General features: G+C 39.8%; 5 protein-coding genes across 7 annotated transcripts; 2 read left to right on the top strand and 3 right to left on the bottom strand.

The window, feature by feature from the left end:
• Nucleotides 1–877: 877 nt before the first annotated feature.
• On the top strand, nt 878–3,273 carry LOC108130227 (solute carrier family 2, facilitated glucose transporter member 1). The gene is made up of 6 exons (XM_017248595.3): nt 878–1,019; nt 1,072–1,182; nt 1,644–2,402; nt 2,463–2,675; nt 2,729–2,831; nt 2,905–3,273. The coding sequence occupies exons 1-6, from the start codon at nt 930–932 to the stop codon at nt 3,177–3,179; spliced, it is 1,551 nt and encodes a 516-aa protein (XP_017104084.2). The 5' UTR covers nt 878–929; the 3' UTR covers nt 3,180–3,273.
• A 3,326-nt stretch (nt 3,274–6,599) lies between these two features.
• Nucleotides 6,600–8,078, bottom strand: l(2)09851 (WD repeat-containing protein 1 l(2)09851). The gene has a single exon (XM_017248629.3). The coding sequence runs from the start codon at nt 7,994–7,996 to the stop codon at nt 6,644–6,646; it is 1,353 nt and encodes a 450-aa protein (XP_017104118.2). The 5' UTR covers nt 7,997–8,078; the 3' UTR covers nt 6,600–6,643.
• A 60-nt stretch (nt 8,079–8,138) lies between these two features.
• Nucleotides 8,139–8,577, top strand: LOC108130250 (uncharacterized). Its single transcript, XM_017248630.3, has 2 exons — nt 8,139–8,328; nt 8,394–8,577. The coding sequence occupies exons 1-2, from the start codon at nt 8,267–8,269 to the stop codon at nt 8,488–8,490; spliced, it is 159 nt and encodes a 52-aa protein (XP_017104119.1). The 5' UTR covers nt 8,139–8,266; the 3' UTR covers nt 8,491–8,577.
• Nucleotides 8,525–11,093, bottom strand: LOC108130248 (mitochondrial intermediate peptidase). 2 transcript variants are annotated; one of them, XM_017248627.3, is made up of 5 exons: nt 11,078–11,093; nt 10,881–10,980; nt 10,662–10,820; nt 10,072–10,601; nt 8,525–10,021 (listed from the first exon to the last, which is right to left on the bottom strand). In XM_017248627.3, exons 3-5 carry the CDS (start codon nt 10,797–10,799, stop codon nt 8,587–8,589), a joined length of 2,103 nt encoding a protein of 700 aa, XP_017104116.2. In that variant the 5' UTR covers nt 10,800–10,820; nt 10,881–10,980; nt 11,078–11,093; the 3' UTR covers nt 8,525–8,586. The 2 variants fall into 2 exon arrangements, with proteins under 2 accessions (XP_017104116.2, XP_017104117.2); XM_017248628.3 differs by lacking the exons at nt 10,662–10,820; nt 10,881–10,980; nt 11,078–11,093 and having other exon boundaries at nt 8,525–10,007; nt 10,072–10,240.
• A 1,723-nt stretch (nt 11,094–12,816) lies between these two features.
• Nucleotides 12,817–14,065, bottom strand: LOC108130242 (hydroxysteroid dehydrogenase-like protein 2). 2 transcript variants are annotated; one of them, XM_017248619.2, is made up of 5 exons: nt 14,048–14,065; nt 13,918–13,970; nt 13,699–13,862; nt 13,430–13,643; nt 12,817–13,364 (listed from the first exon to the last, which is right to left on the bottom strand). In XM_017248619.2, the coding sequence occupies exons 2-5, from the start codon at nt 13,929–13,931 to the stop codon at nt 12,896–12,898; spliced, it is 861 nt and encodes a 286-aa protein (XP_017104108.2). In that variant the 5' UTR covers nt 13,932–13,970; nt 14,048–14,065; the 3' UTR covers nt 12,817–12,895. The 2 variants fall into 2 exon arrangements, with proteins under 2 accessions (XP_017104108.2, XP_017104107.2); XM_017248618.3 differs by lacking the exon at nt 14,048–14,065 and having other exon boundaries at nt 13,918–14,047.
• Nucleotides 14,066–14,110: the final 45 nt, after the last annotated feature.

The following is a 14,110-nucleotide window of genomic DNA, read 5'->3' on the forward strand; positions in this document are numbered from 1 at the left end:
TTTCACTCAGCGACAAAATGGAAGAATAACCGATCAAATGCAAAAGTATTTCAAGCCTGCATTAGCCTACATTGTAAAAACTTACGGCTCAAAGAAAACACGTTGTAGATCTTGTGGTGCCTGAAGAAGGAAACACAAGTTTGTTAATCCAGGCAGCTAGCATGTCCGCACGAAAACTGGGTAAACAAAGTATTAGTGTATTCCGATGATTTATTTTTAATTAAATTTGAGTTTCAAACTGGAGAACGAAGATGAAGAGATTTTACAACAGAATTCCAACGACGTGTGATAGTGTTTTGGGCAAAACTGTTTTAAACTTTAGTTAATGTGTGGTTGGAACATATGAGTTCCGGGTATAATATTTTTATCCAAGGTTATTTACATATGTATGAATGTATGTACATACCACTAAGATGATAGATAGCTTTCTTATTTGTTTGACTTTCACACGTGTTTACTTTCCAAGTTACTATTGCCCATACCAAACGATAACGCAAATAGAAGATAAACGGAATCCGTTCTTTTAATGGGACTTCTATGGATGCGATGCAGCATCTTAGGCGCTTATTTTCATTCATTAGAATCGTGATAATTTTAACACCCACGCTTAAAACGGATTAGAAGTTAAATTACTCAATAGTTCTACAGTAGCAAAAAATATTGTTGGTTTTTTTTTCAAAGAAAGACTATAAGAAACAGCCTCTCATATAAACCTCTCGTGTGATTTCTTCCAGTCTTGGTTGCCCTTTGCGTATTCTTATGACTTTGGAAGTATTATCTGTGTCTCGTAAAATTCCTAATCTTCCTGTAGAAATAAGACGCCGGGAAACCCAAATGAAATATGACACTCCATTTGGCGATGGTCCATTACCCAGCACGGTTTACCGTCAAAAGCTTCCATAGGAAACAATTTTCGCATCAAAAGCGTCATGGAGCAGCAGAAAGCCAGAGGGCAGCGACTTGACAGAACACCAAGTACCACACAGACGCCACTAATGGCACAAAGAAAGCCATCTTTGGTACGATACTGGGAAATTTTCCAGGACTCTCCACTAATTTCTCCCTTTGCAGCAAGAACATCCTCAGTGGAGCTGGACCCTGAAGTGGGCGGCGATCGGTTCTTCTCTTGGAGCTGCAGTACCTGTGGGTTACTGTACAGGGGTAATGAATAGCCCTGCTGAGGTAAGTTCCAAAAAATTTGTGAAAAACGTTTGACTCCAAAATGTATATATGAATTACATTGGTTTTCGGTGAAATACAACAGTTTTGTCAAAAACAGCGAGAACTACAATTTTTTATACCTAAAGCTTGTGTATGTAACACAATGCATGTATGTACATATATGTTTCGAACTAATTAAAAAGGTAAAAGTTCAAAGGCCATAGGCCATAAGTTAAAAAGTGACATTTATTGGATTTAGGAGCCGAAAACATACGAAAGAAGAGTAGAGGAATCTCGATCAAGAAAAACTGTTAAATTAAACAATACTCCAAAATTATATTAGAAACCAGTGAAAAATGTCAGATTTTTGAAAAACATTGCATACTGCAAAAAATAGTTGTTAGATCGCAATTTTTCCATTGTACAACACAAAACCAAACCTCCGTTTCCTAACTTCCTAATTTAAATTATTTATCGCTTAGCTCATGCGCACCTGGTGCAAGGAAACTCTGGCCCATCGGTACGATCTCCACGTAGGCGACGCAGGAATAGAACTTCTTTGGTCGGCAGCCGTCTCGCTGTTCCTTGTGGGAGGAGCCTTGGGATCCGTAACGGGGGCCACTGTGGCCAATCGCTTTGGAAGACGGGGTTGCTTTCACATCTGCGGCATCCTTCTCGCCCTGGGGGCCGCCTGCTTCTATGCGTGCCGTCCATTGCGATCGGTGGAACTATTGCTTTGCGGAAGACTGTTAGTTGGACTGGCTGGTGGTCTCGTTACAGCATTCATGTCTATGTGGCATAGTGAACTCGCTGCACTATCCCAACGAAGCACTTTGGCTCCGTTATGTCCAATGGGACTGACGCTGGGCGTCGTTGTGTCACAAATCTGCAGTCTGCGGTCGTTGCTTGGCGGAAACGAGTATTGGCACCTGGGATTGGCTTTCTATGGACTTCTGGTGGTTCTTTTCTATGCTCCTTTCAAATGGTACCCGGAGAGCCCCAAATGGCTATATATCGTGAAGGGCCGCAAAGAGGAGGCCCGGCGACAACTGATGCAGCTCCGGGGATATGCCGTGGACAGCACCACCCTGCAGGCCGAATTGGACGAAATGGAATTGGAAGCCACTTCTAAGGCGGCGACAAGTGGCTTTCTCGAAGTGATCCGCGACTCTAGGCTGCGCCTGCCACTCATAATTGTGTGCGCCTTTCTTGGCGGTCAGCAGTTATCCGGCATAAACGCAGTGGGTGTTTTTACCAACACGTCTATGTATCCCTAATCCATTAACGTCTCTTCGCGATAGATATTTTACTATTCTGTGTCTATATTTCGAAAAGCGGGCTTGACACCGCAGGCATCGGAGTGGGCTAACCTCGCGGCGGGCTCCCTTAATCTGGCCACCTCGATGGTGGGTCCGGTTCTCCTAGAAAGGGTCAACAGGCGTCCGCTGATGCTGTTCTCCACCCTCCTATGTACCGTCTTTCTATTTTTGTTCGCTATGTTGCTTTATTTTATCGTGAGTATGATGGAAGAATATGGTACATCAAACTTAACCCGTTGGTCTTGCAGGAAAGCGTCAGCTGGTTCGCCATAGGTTGCATTGGGTGCATATTCTTGTACATATTTTTCTTTCAGTTTGGTCTTGGGCCCATGCCCTTTTTTATCGGAGCAGGTTCGTTGGCTAATTAAAAACTCTTATAATATCATAACTGTTATATAATAACATGCCTCTATTCACTCAACAGAATTATTCGAGCAGGCGCCCCGACCCGCCGCAATGGCTTTAGGAAGCGTAGTCTACTGGTCTTGTAATTTTATTATAGGAATGGGCTTTCCCACGCTGCAGAACGCATGGGGAGCTTTAGTCTTCTTGCCGTTTTCAATCACGTGCCTCCTTCTCTATGTGTTAACGAAGTACTATTTGCCCGAGACGCGTGGAAAAAGTCCCTCTGACGTAGCCCCACTTGTCGCCAATGGATTCCGTTCAAGAGTACGGCGTATCTCTTACACCGGCAACTAATCCTACGCCTACTCATCGTACATCCTCGACAAAACTTATCACAATATAAATCTATGACTTCTATAAAAAAAAAAAAACTACTGATAAAAGATAATCTAAGCTTTTAATTGGGGGCTTGTATACATCGTTTAGGTTTACATCGACGATAGTAGATTCCTTTTTAGACTAACAGATAGACATTAACAACTTATAACACAGATTAGATTTTTCAATGACTGTTTAATCCACTCCAAATAAGAAAGTCGTATTTAACAACTACAACATTATAATAATCTTAATTTTTTCGCATATGAAATTGGGGTGATCATACAGAAACGCCAATTTATGGTGAAAACAAAAAGAGAATAGAAAAAATTAGAATACCCTCTGCAAGGGTATAAAAACGAGCGTGGATAAAAACGACTCGGATACTTGCGAGGCTAAAGCTCGTTGAAGTCGAACGGCCAAGTGATAGTTGACTTGCGATCAACGAAGGCTATAAGATATAAACTATATACAAGTAATTGTATATAATACAATATACAGTCGAATCCCGATAATTCGTACCCCGCTAAATCGAAAATCGCGATAATTCGTAAAAAATTCTGACCCCTTGAAAAAAACTCGTTAATTCGTAAAAATTCCATACATTTTGGTCCCCTCGTTAATTCGTAGTAGTATTTCCCCTCGTAGTATTTGGCGCAACGCAAAGAGTATTGAACCTCTTATATGTAAATCGTAATTTTATTTCGTAACCTCTTATAAATCGTAATGCGATGCGAAATTTTTTGTAGTTAAAGCACCGTTAGATTTTTCAGACAGCTATGCCGCCTTTATGTCGCTATGCATCATGAACTTTGTGTTTCTCTTACTGTTTTCGTTTAGTGTGCTGTTACCAAAAATTACCAATTATTTTAAAGCTTGAATTTTTTTTTTTTATAATTTAGTGTTCCTGCTTAATTTTTTAATTTTTTATTTTTACAATTTAATGTTATTGTTTTCCCCCCATTTGAAAAATGTACACACTTATAATGTTTGTTTAATTTTAATTAAGATAAATACATTATAAACATAATGTGATATGTAAAAACCCCGTTTATTCGACTCTTTCATTTTTGAGCCCCGTTAAATAGAAATCTCGATAAATAGAATTCCCGTCTAATTCGTAAAAAAAGTGATCCCCTTGCCATTTCGAATTATCGGGACTTGACTGTAATTGTATTGTATTAGTTTGTCAAGTAATTGTTTGCATAATAAAAATGGCACAAAAATGTATTTTAAAGTAAATATTTAATTGTTCCACATTGTTTTTGGTTATAGTTATATATACACAACTTTTTATAGTTAATAGTTCTAAGAACATTACAAATAAAAAAAAAATTTTATTTAATTTAGTTAATTTAATTTATTTCAAAAATTATAATTTTAAATAAAGGTAACATTATATAAGATAAAGGTATATAAACATTTCAATTTTTATTACAAAGCTAGGTGGTTACTGCATGCTGACCCGACAATGTAAATTAACTGATTTTAGAATTGGATTCCAGAATCCAGAGCATGAAATTTCAATTTTTTGTGTTTTAACTTTCAAAAGTGAAAACGGCCAGAATCGAACGGCAGTAGTAAAGCAAAAATTTAAAACCTTCGAGTTTTGTCAACTACCAAGGCAAGACCCAAGCTTCTATCTGAATCATTACATTTCGATCGTTCGGTCGTAATAGGATAAACATAGTTAGCCGACCCTTACTAAATGAGGCCCAGCCAACACCAAAGATTTTTCTATCGCCCAGCTCGGCAACCAAAAGATACAGTCGACCGTTATTTACTTGTGGAAAGAGAAAGACGGGTGTGTAAAACGTTCTATTCTTGATGGCCTTAGAATCTAAATTGATTACACCATATTGATTAGGGTTAGGCGTATTGGAAATATTTATATTATACACCGACACCTTATTCATAAACACAAAATCAAAATTCGGACAATTTTAAGAGAAGTTATACACTTTTTCTTCTGCTTCCCTTCTGAAGGGCAACTCGATATTTCTCGATTTTATCGATTTAATTATCGATAATTTTAATTAAAAAAATAATTTTTTTTTGGCATAAAATAATTAATCTTTACTTATTAAAGTAATCGGCCATTGAATTAATTTGGCATTAACACATTTCCCAAAAACATTAACGAACAATGAACTGGAGATTTCCGTTTTAGAGGTAGAAGTGGGCGTGGGTATATATATTGGTATATTTAATTTGTTTTCCAGATATAAATTAACTATATCTGGAAATATCTGGAACCAAACAAATAGTTTGGTATCAAATGTTTTTTTAAAAACCTTCCTGTACTGTAACTACAGAAATTTTCGATTTATGGGGCGGAAAGGGGCGTGGCAACCATTTGAAACAAACTTGAACTGCATGGCCATTATAGGAGTCTCCATCCCAAATCCTATGACTCTCAATAGTCTCTGATATCTACGCGTTCATAGACTCGGCGGTTGATGCTGATCAAACTTAACTGGATAAAGGTATGGGTAAAGAAGTAACAAACAGTATTTCTATTAAAAATCACAAATTATTCATTATTTGAGTTTTATTTTTTCTGATCCCAGATAATCATTTTTATCAGAGAAAAAATATAATAAAAAACAAAATCATTATTCTCAAAAAATCTAAGAAAATCATTATTCTTTGAACGAAAAAATAATCATTATCATTATTGTTGATTTTTATTTTTTTCGCTCAAAAATATCACTCATTTTTTAATTTCGGGCTACGTATTAATTACGTTTTCTGGATATTTGATAGCAATACATTAGATCATGACCATAGAACAAGTATATACAGGTATACCATTTAATAACATGATTTTATCACTCAATGATTTGTTTATATCATGTAATTGTAGTCTTTGATCATTCAATTACAATTTTGGTACGAATACGCTTGAAGGAGTACACCTTTGATCAGTTTCAATTTTACAAACAAATACCGATGAAAGCTTGATTCAACTTGAAATTTAATGGTATGGGAGGGGTGGTAGTGCAAAAATAATAATATTAATAAATAGCAAAATCTTTAATGAGTAACATTTTCGAGTTAGACATAAATGATTAATTTTGATAGAAATTCAAATTAAATAAATTAAATTAAATTAAAAACCAAGAATAATCATTATTAAGGGATTTTTAAAATCACAATCATAACAACAATTATTATTTAAGATTGTTTTGATTAAGATTGTTATTTTCGCAACGGTATAGTACCCTCCAATACTTATTGAATGGGGTAATGGCCTATTTTTCTTTTGGACTTTGATTCAGTGTGGTGATTGTTTGCTGTTGGCCTGTGCAATTTAACGGAGCAATACATAGCAATGTTAAATTTATGACAGTGAAATTAGACAATGGGTTCTTTTTTAAACAGGTAAAAGCAAGGTTTACAACAAAATATTTCCAAATTTTATTGAGTCTGTTTTGTATTTATACGCTAATGGTTCTGAAAATATTAAATCCACTGTGGGCAGTGGACAACAGCACTCCTGGAAGCTGGGGGTGCCAGTGCAGCTCTTTAATCTCCTTTTGACCTTGATGAATAAAAAGCAATTGCGGCGGAAGATTGTTTATTTCGTCCTCGTTTTGTTCGGAATCCTGCGTCTGGTCCAGATCTTTTTCGACTGCCAAATCCCATAAAGCTATCTGATCGTCCTCACCTCCCGAAGCCAGAACAGTCGCTTCCCTGGGACTCCATTCTACTGTCGTAATGTGGCTTGTGTGGTGCTTGAATGTGGCGATGGGCTTCTGACTCTTAAACTGACGCAAGTCCCAAATATGCAAAAATCCGTCATCGCCCCCACTTACGATAAATGGGTCGGAACGATTCCACGAAATAACATTGATGTCGCTCTCATGGGCGTCCTGACAGGTCAGCATGCAGGCCTTCTGTGGAGCAGCTCGACAATCCCATATGCGGATTGACTTGTCCACAGAGCAAGAAGCTAAAACACTGCGCTCGCTGGGACTCCACTGCAGGTCTTCGACGGACTGATTATGTCCCACCAAAGGACGCTGATCGACTTTCCAAGTGCCGCCTTCAAGGGGACTCCATATGTGAATATCTCGACGGCAATCTCCAGTAGCCAAAACTCCCTCGGCAATAGGACTCCAGTCTAAGGCGTAGCCCTCCTCTCTGTGCCCACTAAACGAATAAACCGGCCGTGTCGCGTTCTGTTCATACTGTTTAGCTAGCTGCTCATCCTCGACGGCCTGCAGCGCTTGTGTCAAGTTCCAAATGTTGACCTTTCCAAGTTCACTCCAAGAAGCCGCATACACTGTGTTCCCCAATCGGCGGGCCCGTACACGGTTAACACATCCCTGGTGTTTGATTAGGGCGCAGCTCATCAGCGGCTTCTTGAGCTCCAAGCGGTCGGCCACGTCATCCTGATCGTCTTCCAATTCCTCCTCTTCATCTTCATCGTCCTGAGTTTTTTGCAAGTTGCTTAACTTCATCACGATCAAGTTGTTCGAATGATTGTGGTCCGCCTGAGTGCCAGCCACAACGTAAGCAGTCAATGGAAAAGATTCCCGACTGTCACCAAGTTCGTCGGGGATAATGTCAAAACTCAAGCAGGGCGCTCCAGTCGAGGCCTGATGCAGCATCAGATATGCGCTTTCATCGCAGACCAGCTCCTCGTCGTCAGCAAGTTTCTTCCCCGGCAAATATACTTCTCTGGCCTGCTTCTCGTCGGTCGCATCACTATCACTGTCCTCATCGTCACTCTCTGCGTCCTCAGGCTCGACCACCTCCATTTCAACATTTTTATGATCGTCACTCATATTCTGGCTTCGAAATTGTTAATTCAAAATAAACACGTGCAACTCAGTGCGGTGCTGTGGAAAATAATATAGTGTTGAATAAGCCCCGAATTCAAAAATGTGGCAGCACAAGCTTCTGGTGTTGTGCGACACTGATAAAAGGTCACTCTCAAAAGATTACCTGACAATCCTGCCCATCCAAGAAGTCTAGGAACAACATTTCATATTTTCAACGTGCAATTAAAAATACATACTAAATTCAAACTGAAAAGTTCATTAACCCAGATCAAAATGGTTAAGTCTTCAAACCCTCTAAACATATTGCGCAGCATTTATAATAATGAGTTCCAATGGTAAGTAGGTAAAGCCGGCCTCGCGGATATTTTACATAACCAAAATTTCCTCTGGCTTTTCGTAGGATGCTGGTCAAGAGCTATGGCCTGTTTTTCTTGGGAGTGCGTTTGGCCAAGGAGTTCGTGGGCGTGGAGCTGATGCCTGCACTGGGGCCAGCCTAGTCATAGAACCAAAACTAAATTCGACACGTACAAATAGGGACGTTAAAGTTAACTAAGTATAATAAATAAACCATAAATATAAATGTATTATACGGATTAGTTCCTACTGATTATTAGATCCTTAATCTTAGATTCGTTTGAATCAATCTCTGTGATTAGGCTATCAGCCAGTACATTTGGTGTCATATCACGTTGAAGGAAATTATCCACCAGCTTGCGGCTGGGTACAGCTCCTCCGTGAGCTAGGATCTCTTTCCGATATTTCTCTCCAGCCTGCCGATTGAAAGGGTTCGCCTCAAAGTACGTCTGCCATATCCATGAAGCGATAGTCTTTGAGACTAGATATGAGTAGTATTTTGCGCCGTAGCCGACCAGATGGGAGAATCGCAACTGCCAGGCGGTGTTTTCCACGAAAGGCAGACCATAGTACCGGCCCTGAACCTTTCGTAACATTTCTGTAGTACTGCCACTCAACTGTGACGCTGTTGAATGATACTTTTGATCCAACGCCGAATAGAAAACCTGCAGCTGTGTCTCGCTGGCTGCAAACAAATGTTTGGAGGCACACAGTCGCCGCAACATGTTCTCTGGAATGGGTTCGTTAGTTTGAAAATGTCGAGCAAAAGTGCGTAGCACCCGCGGATCGCCGGCAAAGTATTCCATGAGTACGCTAGGAACCTCCGCAAAGTCGGTGGAACATCTCGTACCCGTCACATGCTGGTATTCTGTACGGGCTAGCATCGAGTGCATGGCATGACCCATTTCATGAAACAAGTTGTCCACTCGAGCAGGAGATAAAAGTGTTGGACCGCTCCAGCGGGGCTGCGGCAGTCCCAACATTACCACCACAATGGGCAATTGGTAGGTGCCGTCGGGCAGACGTTTTCCCCCTTGGATGGTGAAATGGCAGTCTTGATTGGGCTTTCCTGCTCGTTCAAAAAAGTCACAGTAAATGTAACCCAAAAGTCCTTCTTCCTCGTGAACCACGGCCAGTTTGTAGATGTCGTTATGCCAGGACTCGCCTGGCTCCATGTCAGTGTTTTGCAGGCGAACGCCATAAAGAGCATGCAGTAGGTTGTCCAGGCCGTCCATACAGCCACCTAATGAGAAATACGGGAGAAATTCGTTGGCCTGTTCCTCAAGTGATTGCCGCTTTAACTGGGTTGTAAAGTAAGGTGTATCCCAAACTTCAACAAAAACGCCGACTTCTCCGCTCTCCCGTTGCTTCATTTCGGACATAAGTGCAAAATCTGCGTCAGCGCGTGGCCGCAGTTTCTCTGACAGCACATCAATAAATTCTTGGACCCTTTCGGGCCGCTCCATTGTGCTGCCGTTGAGAGCGCGATGAGCGTAAGTTTCAAATCCACAGCTACGGGCAAGCTCATAACGGCAAAGCAGCAGGTCTCTTAGCAAACTCTCCTGAGTTTCGAATGGCTGAAGGTATAGCCGGTAAGCCGCTTCTCGCATTCGTACATTTTCTGCATTTGTACACAGGCCTGTGATTATAACATTTTCACCTGAGGTGGGAAAACTGAACATAAATTGTTAAGTCAAATAATGAAAAATATTTTACACTCTTACTAATTTCTGATGGCCTCTGGAACATAGCTACGCGGAAGAATGCTAGGCTGTACTGCTCCGTTCATAAACTTTTGGCCCAGTTGGAGAATCGCGTCATTAAGTCTGACCACTCGCAGGCGCTCTTGTTCTGGAAGGTGAATTCCGCACTGCTCAAAGTCAAATAAGAACAGTCTCGCCACATGCTGGTCAACTTCGCTGGTGGGCTGCGTATCGCCATGTTGAACGACTTTACTCAATGCTTGGTAAAGTGGCTTATGTGTGTTAAGGCTCTCGACCACACTGCAAATACTGATGCAGGCTTCCTCTGCAGACTGAGTGTACTTGCGCTTTGGATGCGCGATCCTTACAAACTCCGCCAAGTCGGCTACTTTGCACAGCGAATCGGAGAGTTCGTCGAAAATATCGACCATCTTTCTGATCCGTTGCTGGGAGATGGCTTCCTCAATGAGTTCCTGCGTCCTGCTTTCCACATTGTCCCGAAGTAAGTAAAAACCTTCGGAGCTACGCAACTCTGGCAGTCGAAAGAGGCCCTGCAAGGAAAATGCATAATTGAATGCTTGGCGAAAAATGTGAAGAAGTATTGCATTTACCACATCGTCCCGGGTGAAGTTGATCCGTTTGGTAGGCAGAGTATTAAAAGCCGTAGTCAATGGCGTCCATGTGGATACTGATCGATAAAAACTCCGGCGGCAGATGCTGTAACTCGCATTGCGACTCAAATGTAACATGATACCGTGTCTAATTTTTAACTGGCAACAAAATTTGATTTATTTTCTATTTCAAGGCACGTTGTCTTTTGCAACTCTTACCGCACAAAATACAATACCAAAACACAAAACACAGCTGTTCGCTTTCCAGGGCTGCTAATTTTAACCCGAATTGCATCCAGGGGGGAAACAACCTAAATGACTAGGAAAAATATATAATATAATAAATATAATTTAGTCAGAAAAAAGTAAAAGTAATATTTTATTGAATATGACAATCTGAACGATTTTTCGTTCACCTTGCAATTCACCCAAATTATTTTTCTGATAAACACAAAGGTCTGAAAAAGATCCTACTGGCCACACTAACAATTTCTTATCGATACATCAAATAGTGATGCCGATGCTACCAACTTTTCAAAACGTTGGTAATGGCCTCTTTCTAGTCTACCATGGCATTCCTCCGAAAACGTCATAAAAAATTTTTTTATATTTTTGAACTATGAATAATCTGAATGGTATTGCAAAAGAATTTGTGGCTGAATGGGGATATTTTTTTCTCGACAAAGAGAAAAATGTCACAAAGTATTCAGAAACTGAACTTCAGACTAATTATTTCATTTTCGCGACTTATTGTATGTTTGCAGACTTTCTACGAATATCTTTATTCCAGTGTCACAAAAATATCGCATAAAAATTAACGAAACTATTTACTTAACGGGTGATTTTAATTTACCTATTATCTAAGCTTAATACTAAGTTTGCGAACGACATACTCGACCGGAACTTAATTCAATTTAAAAACACGAAAGTAAAGCTAACTTCGGGCCGATCCGAAGTTGCTATACCCTTGCAGTTAAATCCTTATTCCGATCCTTATGAGAATATCATAATAAAATCAATTAATTACAATAAAATATCTAAAAAAAAGTCGAAAGCTTCTATATTCAAAAATACCAAAGTTGGTATTTCTACCAAAAACTATTTCCGATCTTTCAGTTTTATGGCAGCTATAAGTTATAGGCGGCCGATCCTTATGAAATTTGGTCTGTTATATTGCAGCTATAGGACATAGTCCGACGCTTGGAACTGATATACTGACAGATACTTATACTTACAGACAGACGGACAAACTGACGTGCTTATATCAACTCAGGAAATGATTCGGATCAATAATATATATACTTTATAGGGTCGGAGTTGTCTCATTCACTGCGTTGCACACTTTTGAACAAAAAGTCTATAACATCTTTAAAAATTATCCGATTTGACTGCATTTTAATTTGTAGGTGTAGATTAGCCATTGGAACAGTTTGGCATTAAAAAATTTTTCAAAAACATTAACGAACGCACCAGATTTATGTTTTGGGGGCGGGAGTGGACGTGGCAAAATTTTTCGATAAACTTGATCTTCTTGATATCATACAATCCCATGTTCCAAGCGTTCAAAATTTTAGCCCGTTTTTATGGGAAATTGTATATATGTATATGAGTATATCTCCTCTAAAAATCGGCCGATTTCGATTAAATTTGTTTTTCAGTTATATGTATATTAAACATAGAATTTGTTTGGCATCAAAAGTTTTTCAAAAAACCTTCCAGTACTAGAGCTACAGAAATTCGGAATTTTGGGTGGCAAATATCAAACAAACTTGAGCTGCGTGGATATTGTAGGAGTCACCATTCCCAATCCTCTGGCTCTATCGTTTTTAGTCTCTGAGATCTACGGACGGACGGACAGACGGACATGGCTATATCGACTCAACTATTGATGCTGATTAAAAATGTATATACTTTATGGAGTCGAAGATGATTCCTACAATATAGCCTTGTACTCTACTCTATTTTGAAAAATATAATTAATTTATATTTATGAAAAATTCATTTGAATATAGTATATGAAAAATAATATATGAATAAATATAAATTGGTATGTTGAATTGGACATGCATAATGAATTTATTGAACTATGTAACGTGATATTTTTTAACAGGAAGCTAAACATGGTTTGTTCACTCCTTTTTATAAACTTCATGCAAAGAGAGGTACAAATATCTATCTATTTCATATTTAAATATTTACATAATTTCTTTTACAATCACTATTGCTACTCATTTTTATAATTTGGCCTTCGGCTCAGTTTCGTCAAGAAATATATCCGTAGATAAAAGGTGAATGTTTTCAGGGTAGCAAGCATACTGTATAAGATCTTTTACACCAATGTCGGCAAGAACTTCATCGTCAATAAAAAAATTTCCTGTATAATCTGTTGCGTCCCGGCAGATTATTGCATATGCCGCATCAGCCATGATTTCGGGTTTTCGGGAATAAAGGGCTCCTTCGGGTCCGTTGAGCATTTCCACCGCTGCTGTGTGGATTGTGGTACGTGGCCAAAGGGCGTTCACAGCGACGCCCAAACTGCGGAATTCTTCTGACATGCCCAAAACGCACATTGACATGCCATACTTGGCGATGGTGTAAGCAGTATGATTGGCGAACCATCGCGGGTTTAAATTTAGTGGTGGCGATAGATTTAGAATGTGCGGATTATCACTTTTAAGCAGATAGGGCAGACAGCTCTTCGACCTGTGGAGTTTGATTTTAGAAAGATGGATTGACACATTGAATTAAGCCACAACCCATATACTTACACTAGAAATGTTCCCCTAGTGTTTATATTTTGCATAAGGTCGTACCGTTTTATATCAGTGTCTAAGGTGCCCGTCAAGGAAATGGCACTGGCATTATTAACCACGATATCGATGCCCCCAAACGTAGCCACGGCGGCCTCCACTGCCTGAAGCACCTGCTTCTCGTCGCGCACGTCGACTATGCAAGGCAGCGCCCGCCCTCCTGCCCTTTCGACTGCGGAGCAACCAAAGTACAGGTACAAAAGTCAAATTCCAATGCTAGCACTTACTTTCGTCTGCAGCGGTATAGATGGTGCCTTCTAGTTTAGAATGCGGCTGGGCTGTCTTTGCCGCGATAACTATGTTGGCTCCATCACGAGCAGCTTTGAGTGCTATGGCTTTGCCAATTCCTCGTGAGGCGCCTGTGATAAACAAAGTTTTTCCCCGTAGTTTTCTAAAAGATTGAATTCATACATATTAAGTGGCTATTAAATCAAAGTTGCAGTTACCCGGTGTTTTTCATTTTTAGGTTGTTGTGGCGGCAAAGGTTCTAATTAAAATGCTGTTCAAAAAAAACTTTCACATTACGAAAACGTCAAGTGATAAGATAAATAAGTGATAATCATTGAAAATATTTACCTTTAAACCGGCAGTGTTGCCAGATGGCGAATCCAGGCTCGAGACTAGTCGATAACATTTGGG

The sequence above is a fragment of the Drosophila bipectinata genome, chromosome 2R (genome assembly GCF_030179905.1).
Source record: "Drosophila bipectinata strain 14024-0381.07 chromosome 2R, DbipHiC1v2, whole genome shotgun sequence".
NCBI classification, from domain to species: domain Eukaryota; kingdom Metazoa; phylum Arthropoda; class Insecta; order Diptera; family Drosophilidae; genus Drosophila; species Drosophila bipectinata.

Excerpts from the sequence above, each read along its gene's own strand:
- LOC108130250 (XM_017248630.3), top strand. The coding sequence starts at position 8,267 with ATGGTTAAGTCTTCAAACCCTCTAAACATATTGCGCAGCATTTATAAT. Across the intron at positions 8,329-8,393 it reads TATAATAATGAGTTCCAATG|GATGCTGGTCAAGAGCTATG; the intron begins GTAAGTAGGTAA and ends GGCTTTTCGTAG.
- LOC108130227 (XM_017248595.3), top strand. The coding sequence starts at position 930 with ATGGAGCAGCAGAAAGCCAGAGGGCAGCGACTTGACAGAACACCAAGT. Across the intron at positions 2,403-2,462 it reads AGTTATCCGGCATAAACGCA|ATATTTTACTATTCTGTGTC; the intron begins GTGGGTGTTTTT and ends TCTTCGCGATAG. Across the intron at positions 2,676-2,728 it reads CTATGTTGCTTTATTTTATC|GAAAGCGTCAGCTGGTTCGC; the intron begins GTGAGTATGATG and ends TTGGTCTTGCAG.
- LOC108130248 (XM_017248627.3), bottom strand. The coding sequence starts at position 10,799 with ATGTTACATTTGAGTCGCAATGCGAGTTACAGCATCTGCCGCCGGAGT. Across the intron at positions 10,602-10,661 it reads ACTTCACCCGGGACGATGTG|GGCCTCTTTCGACTGCCAGA; the intron begins GTAAATGCAATA and ends TTTTCCTTGCAG. Across the intron at positions 10,022-10,071 it reads CCAGAGGCCATCAGAAATTA|TTTTCCCACCTCAGGTGAAA; the intron begins GTAAGAGTGTAA and ends ATTTATGTTCAG.
- LOC108130242 (XM_017248619.2), bottom strand. Across the intron at positions 13,644-13,698 it reads CTATACCGCTGCAGACGAAA|TCGAAAGGGCAGGAGGGCGG; the intron begins GTAAGTGCTAGC and ends GTTGCTCCGCAG. Across the intron at positions 13,365-13,429 it reads ACTAGGGGAACATTTCTAGT|GTCGAAGAGCTGTCTGCCCT; the intron begins GTAAGTATATGG and ends CAAACTCCACAG.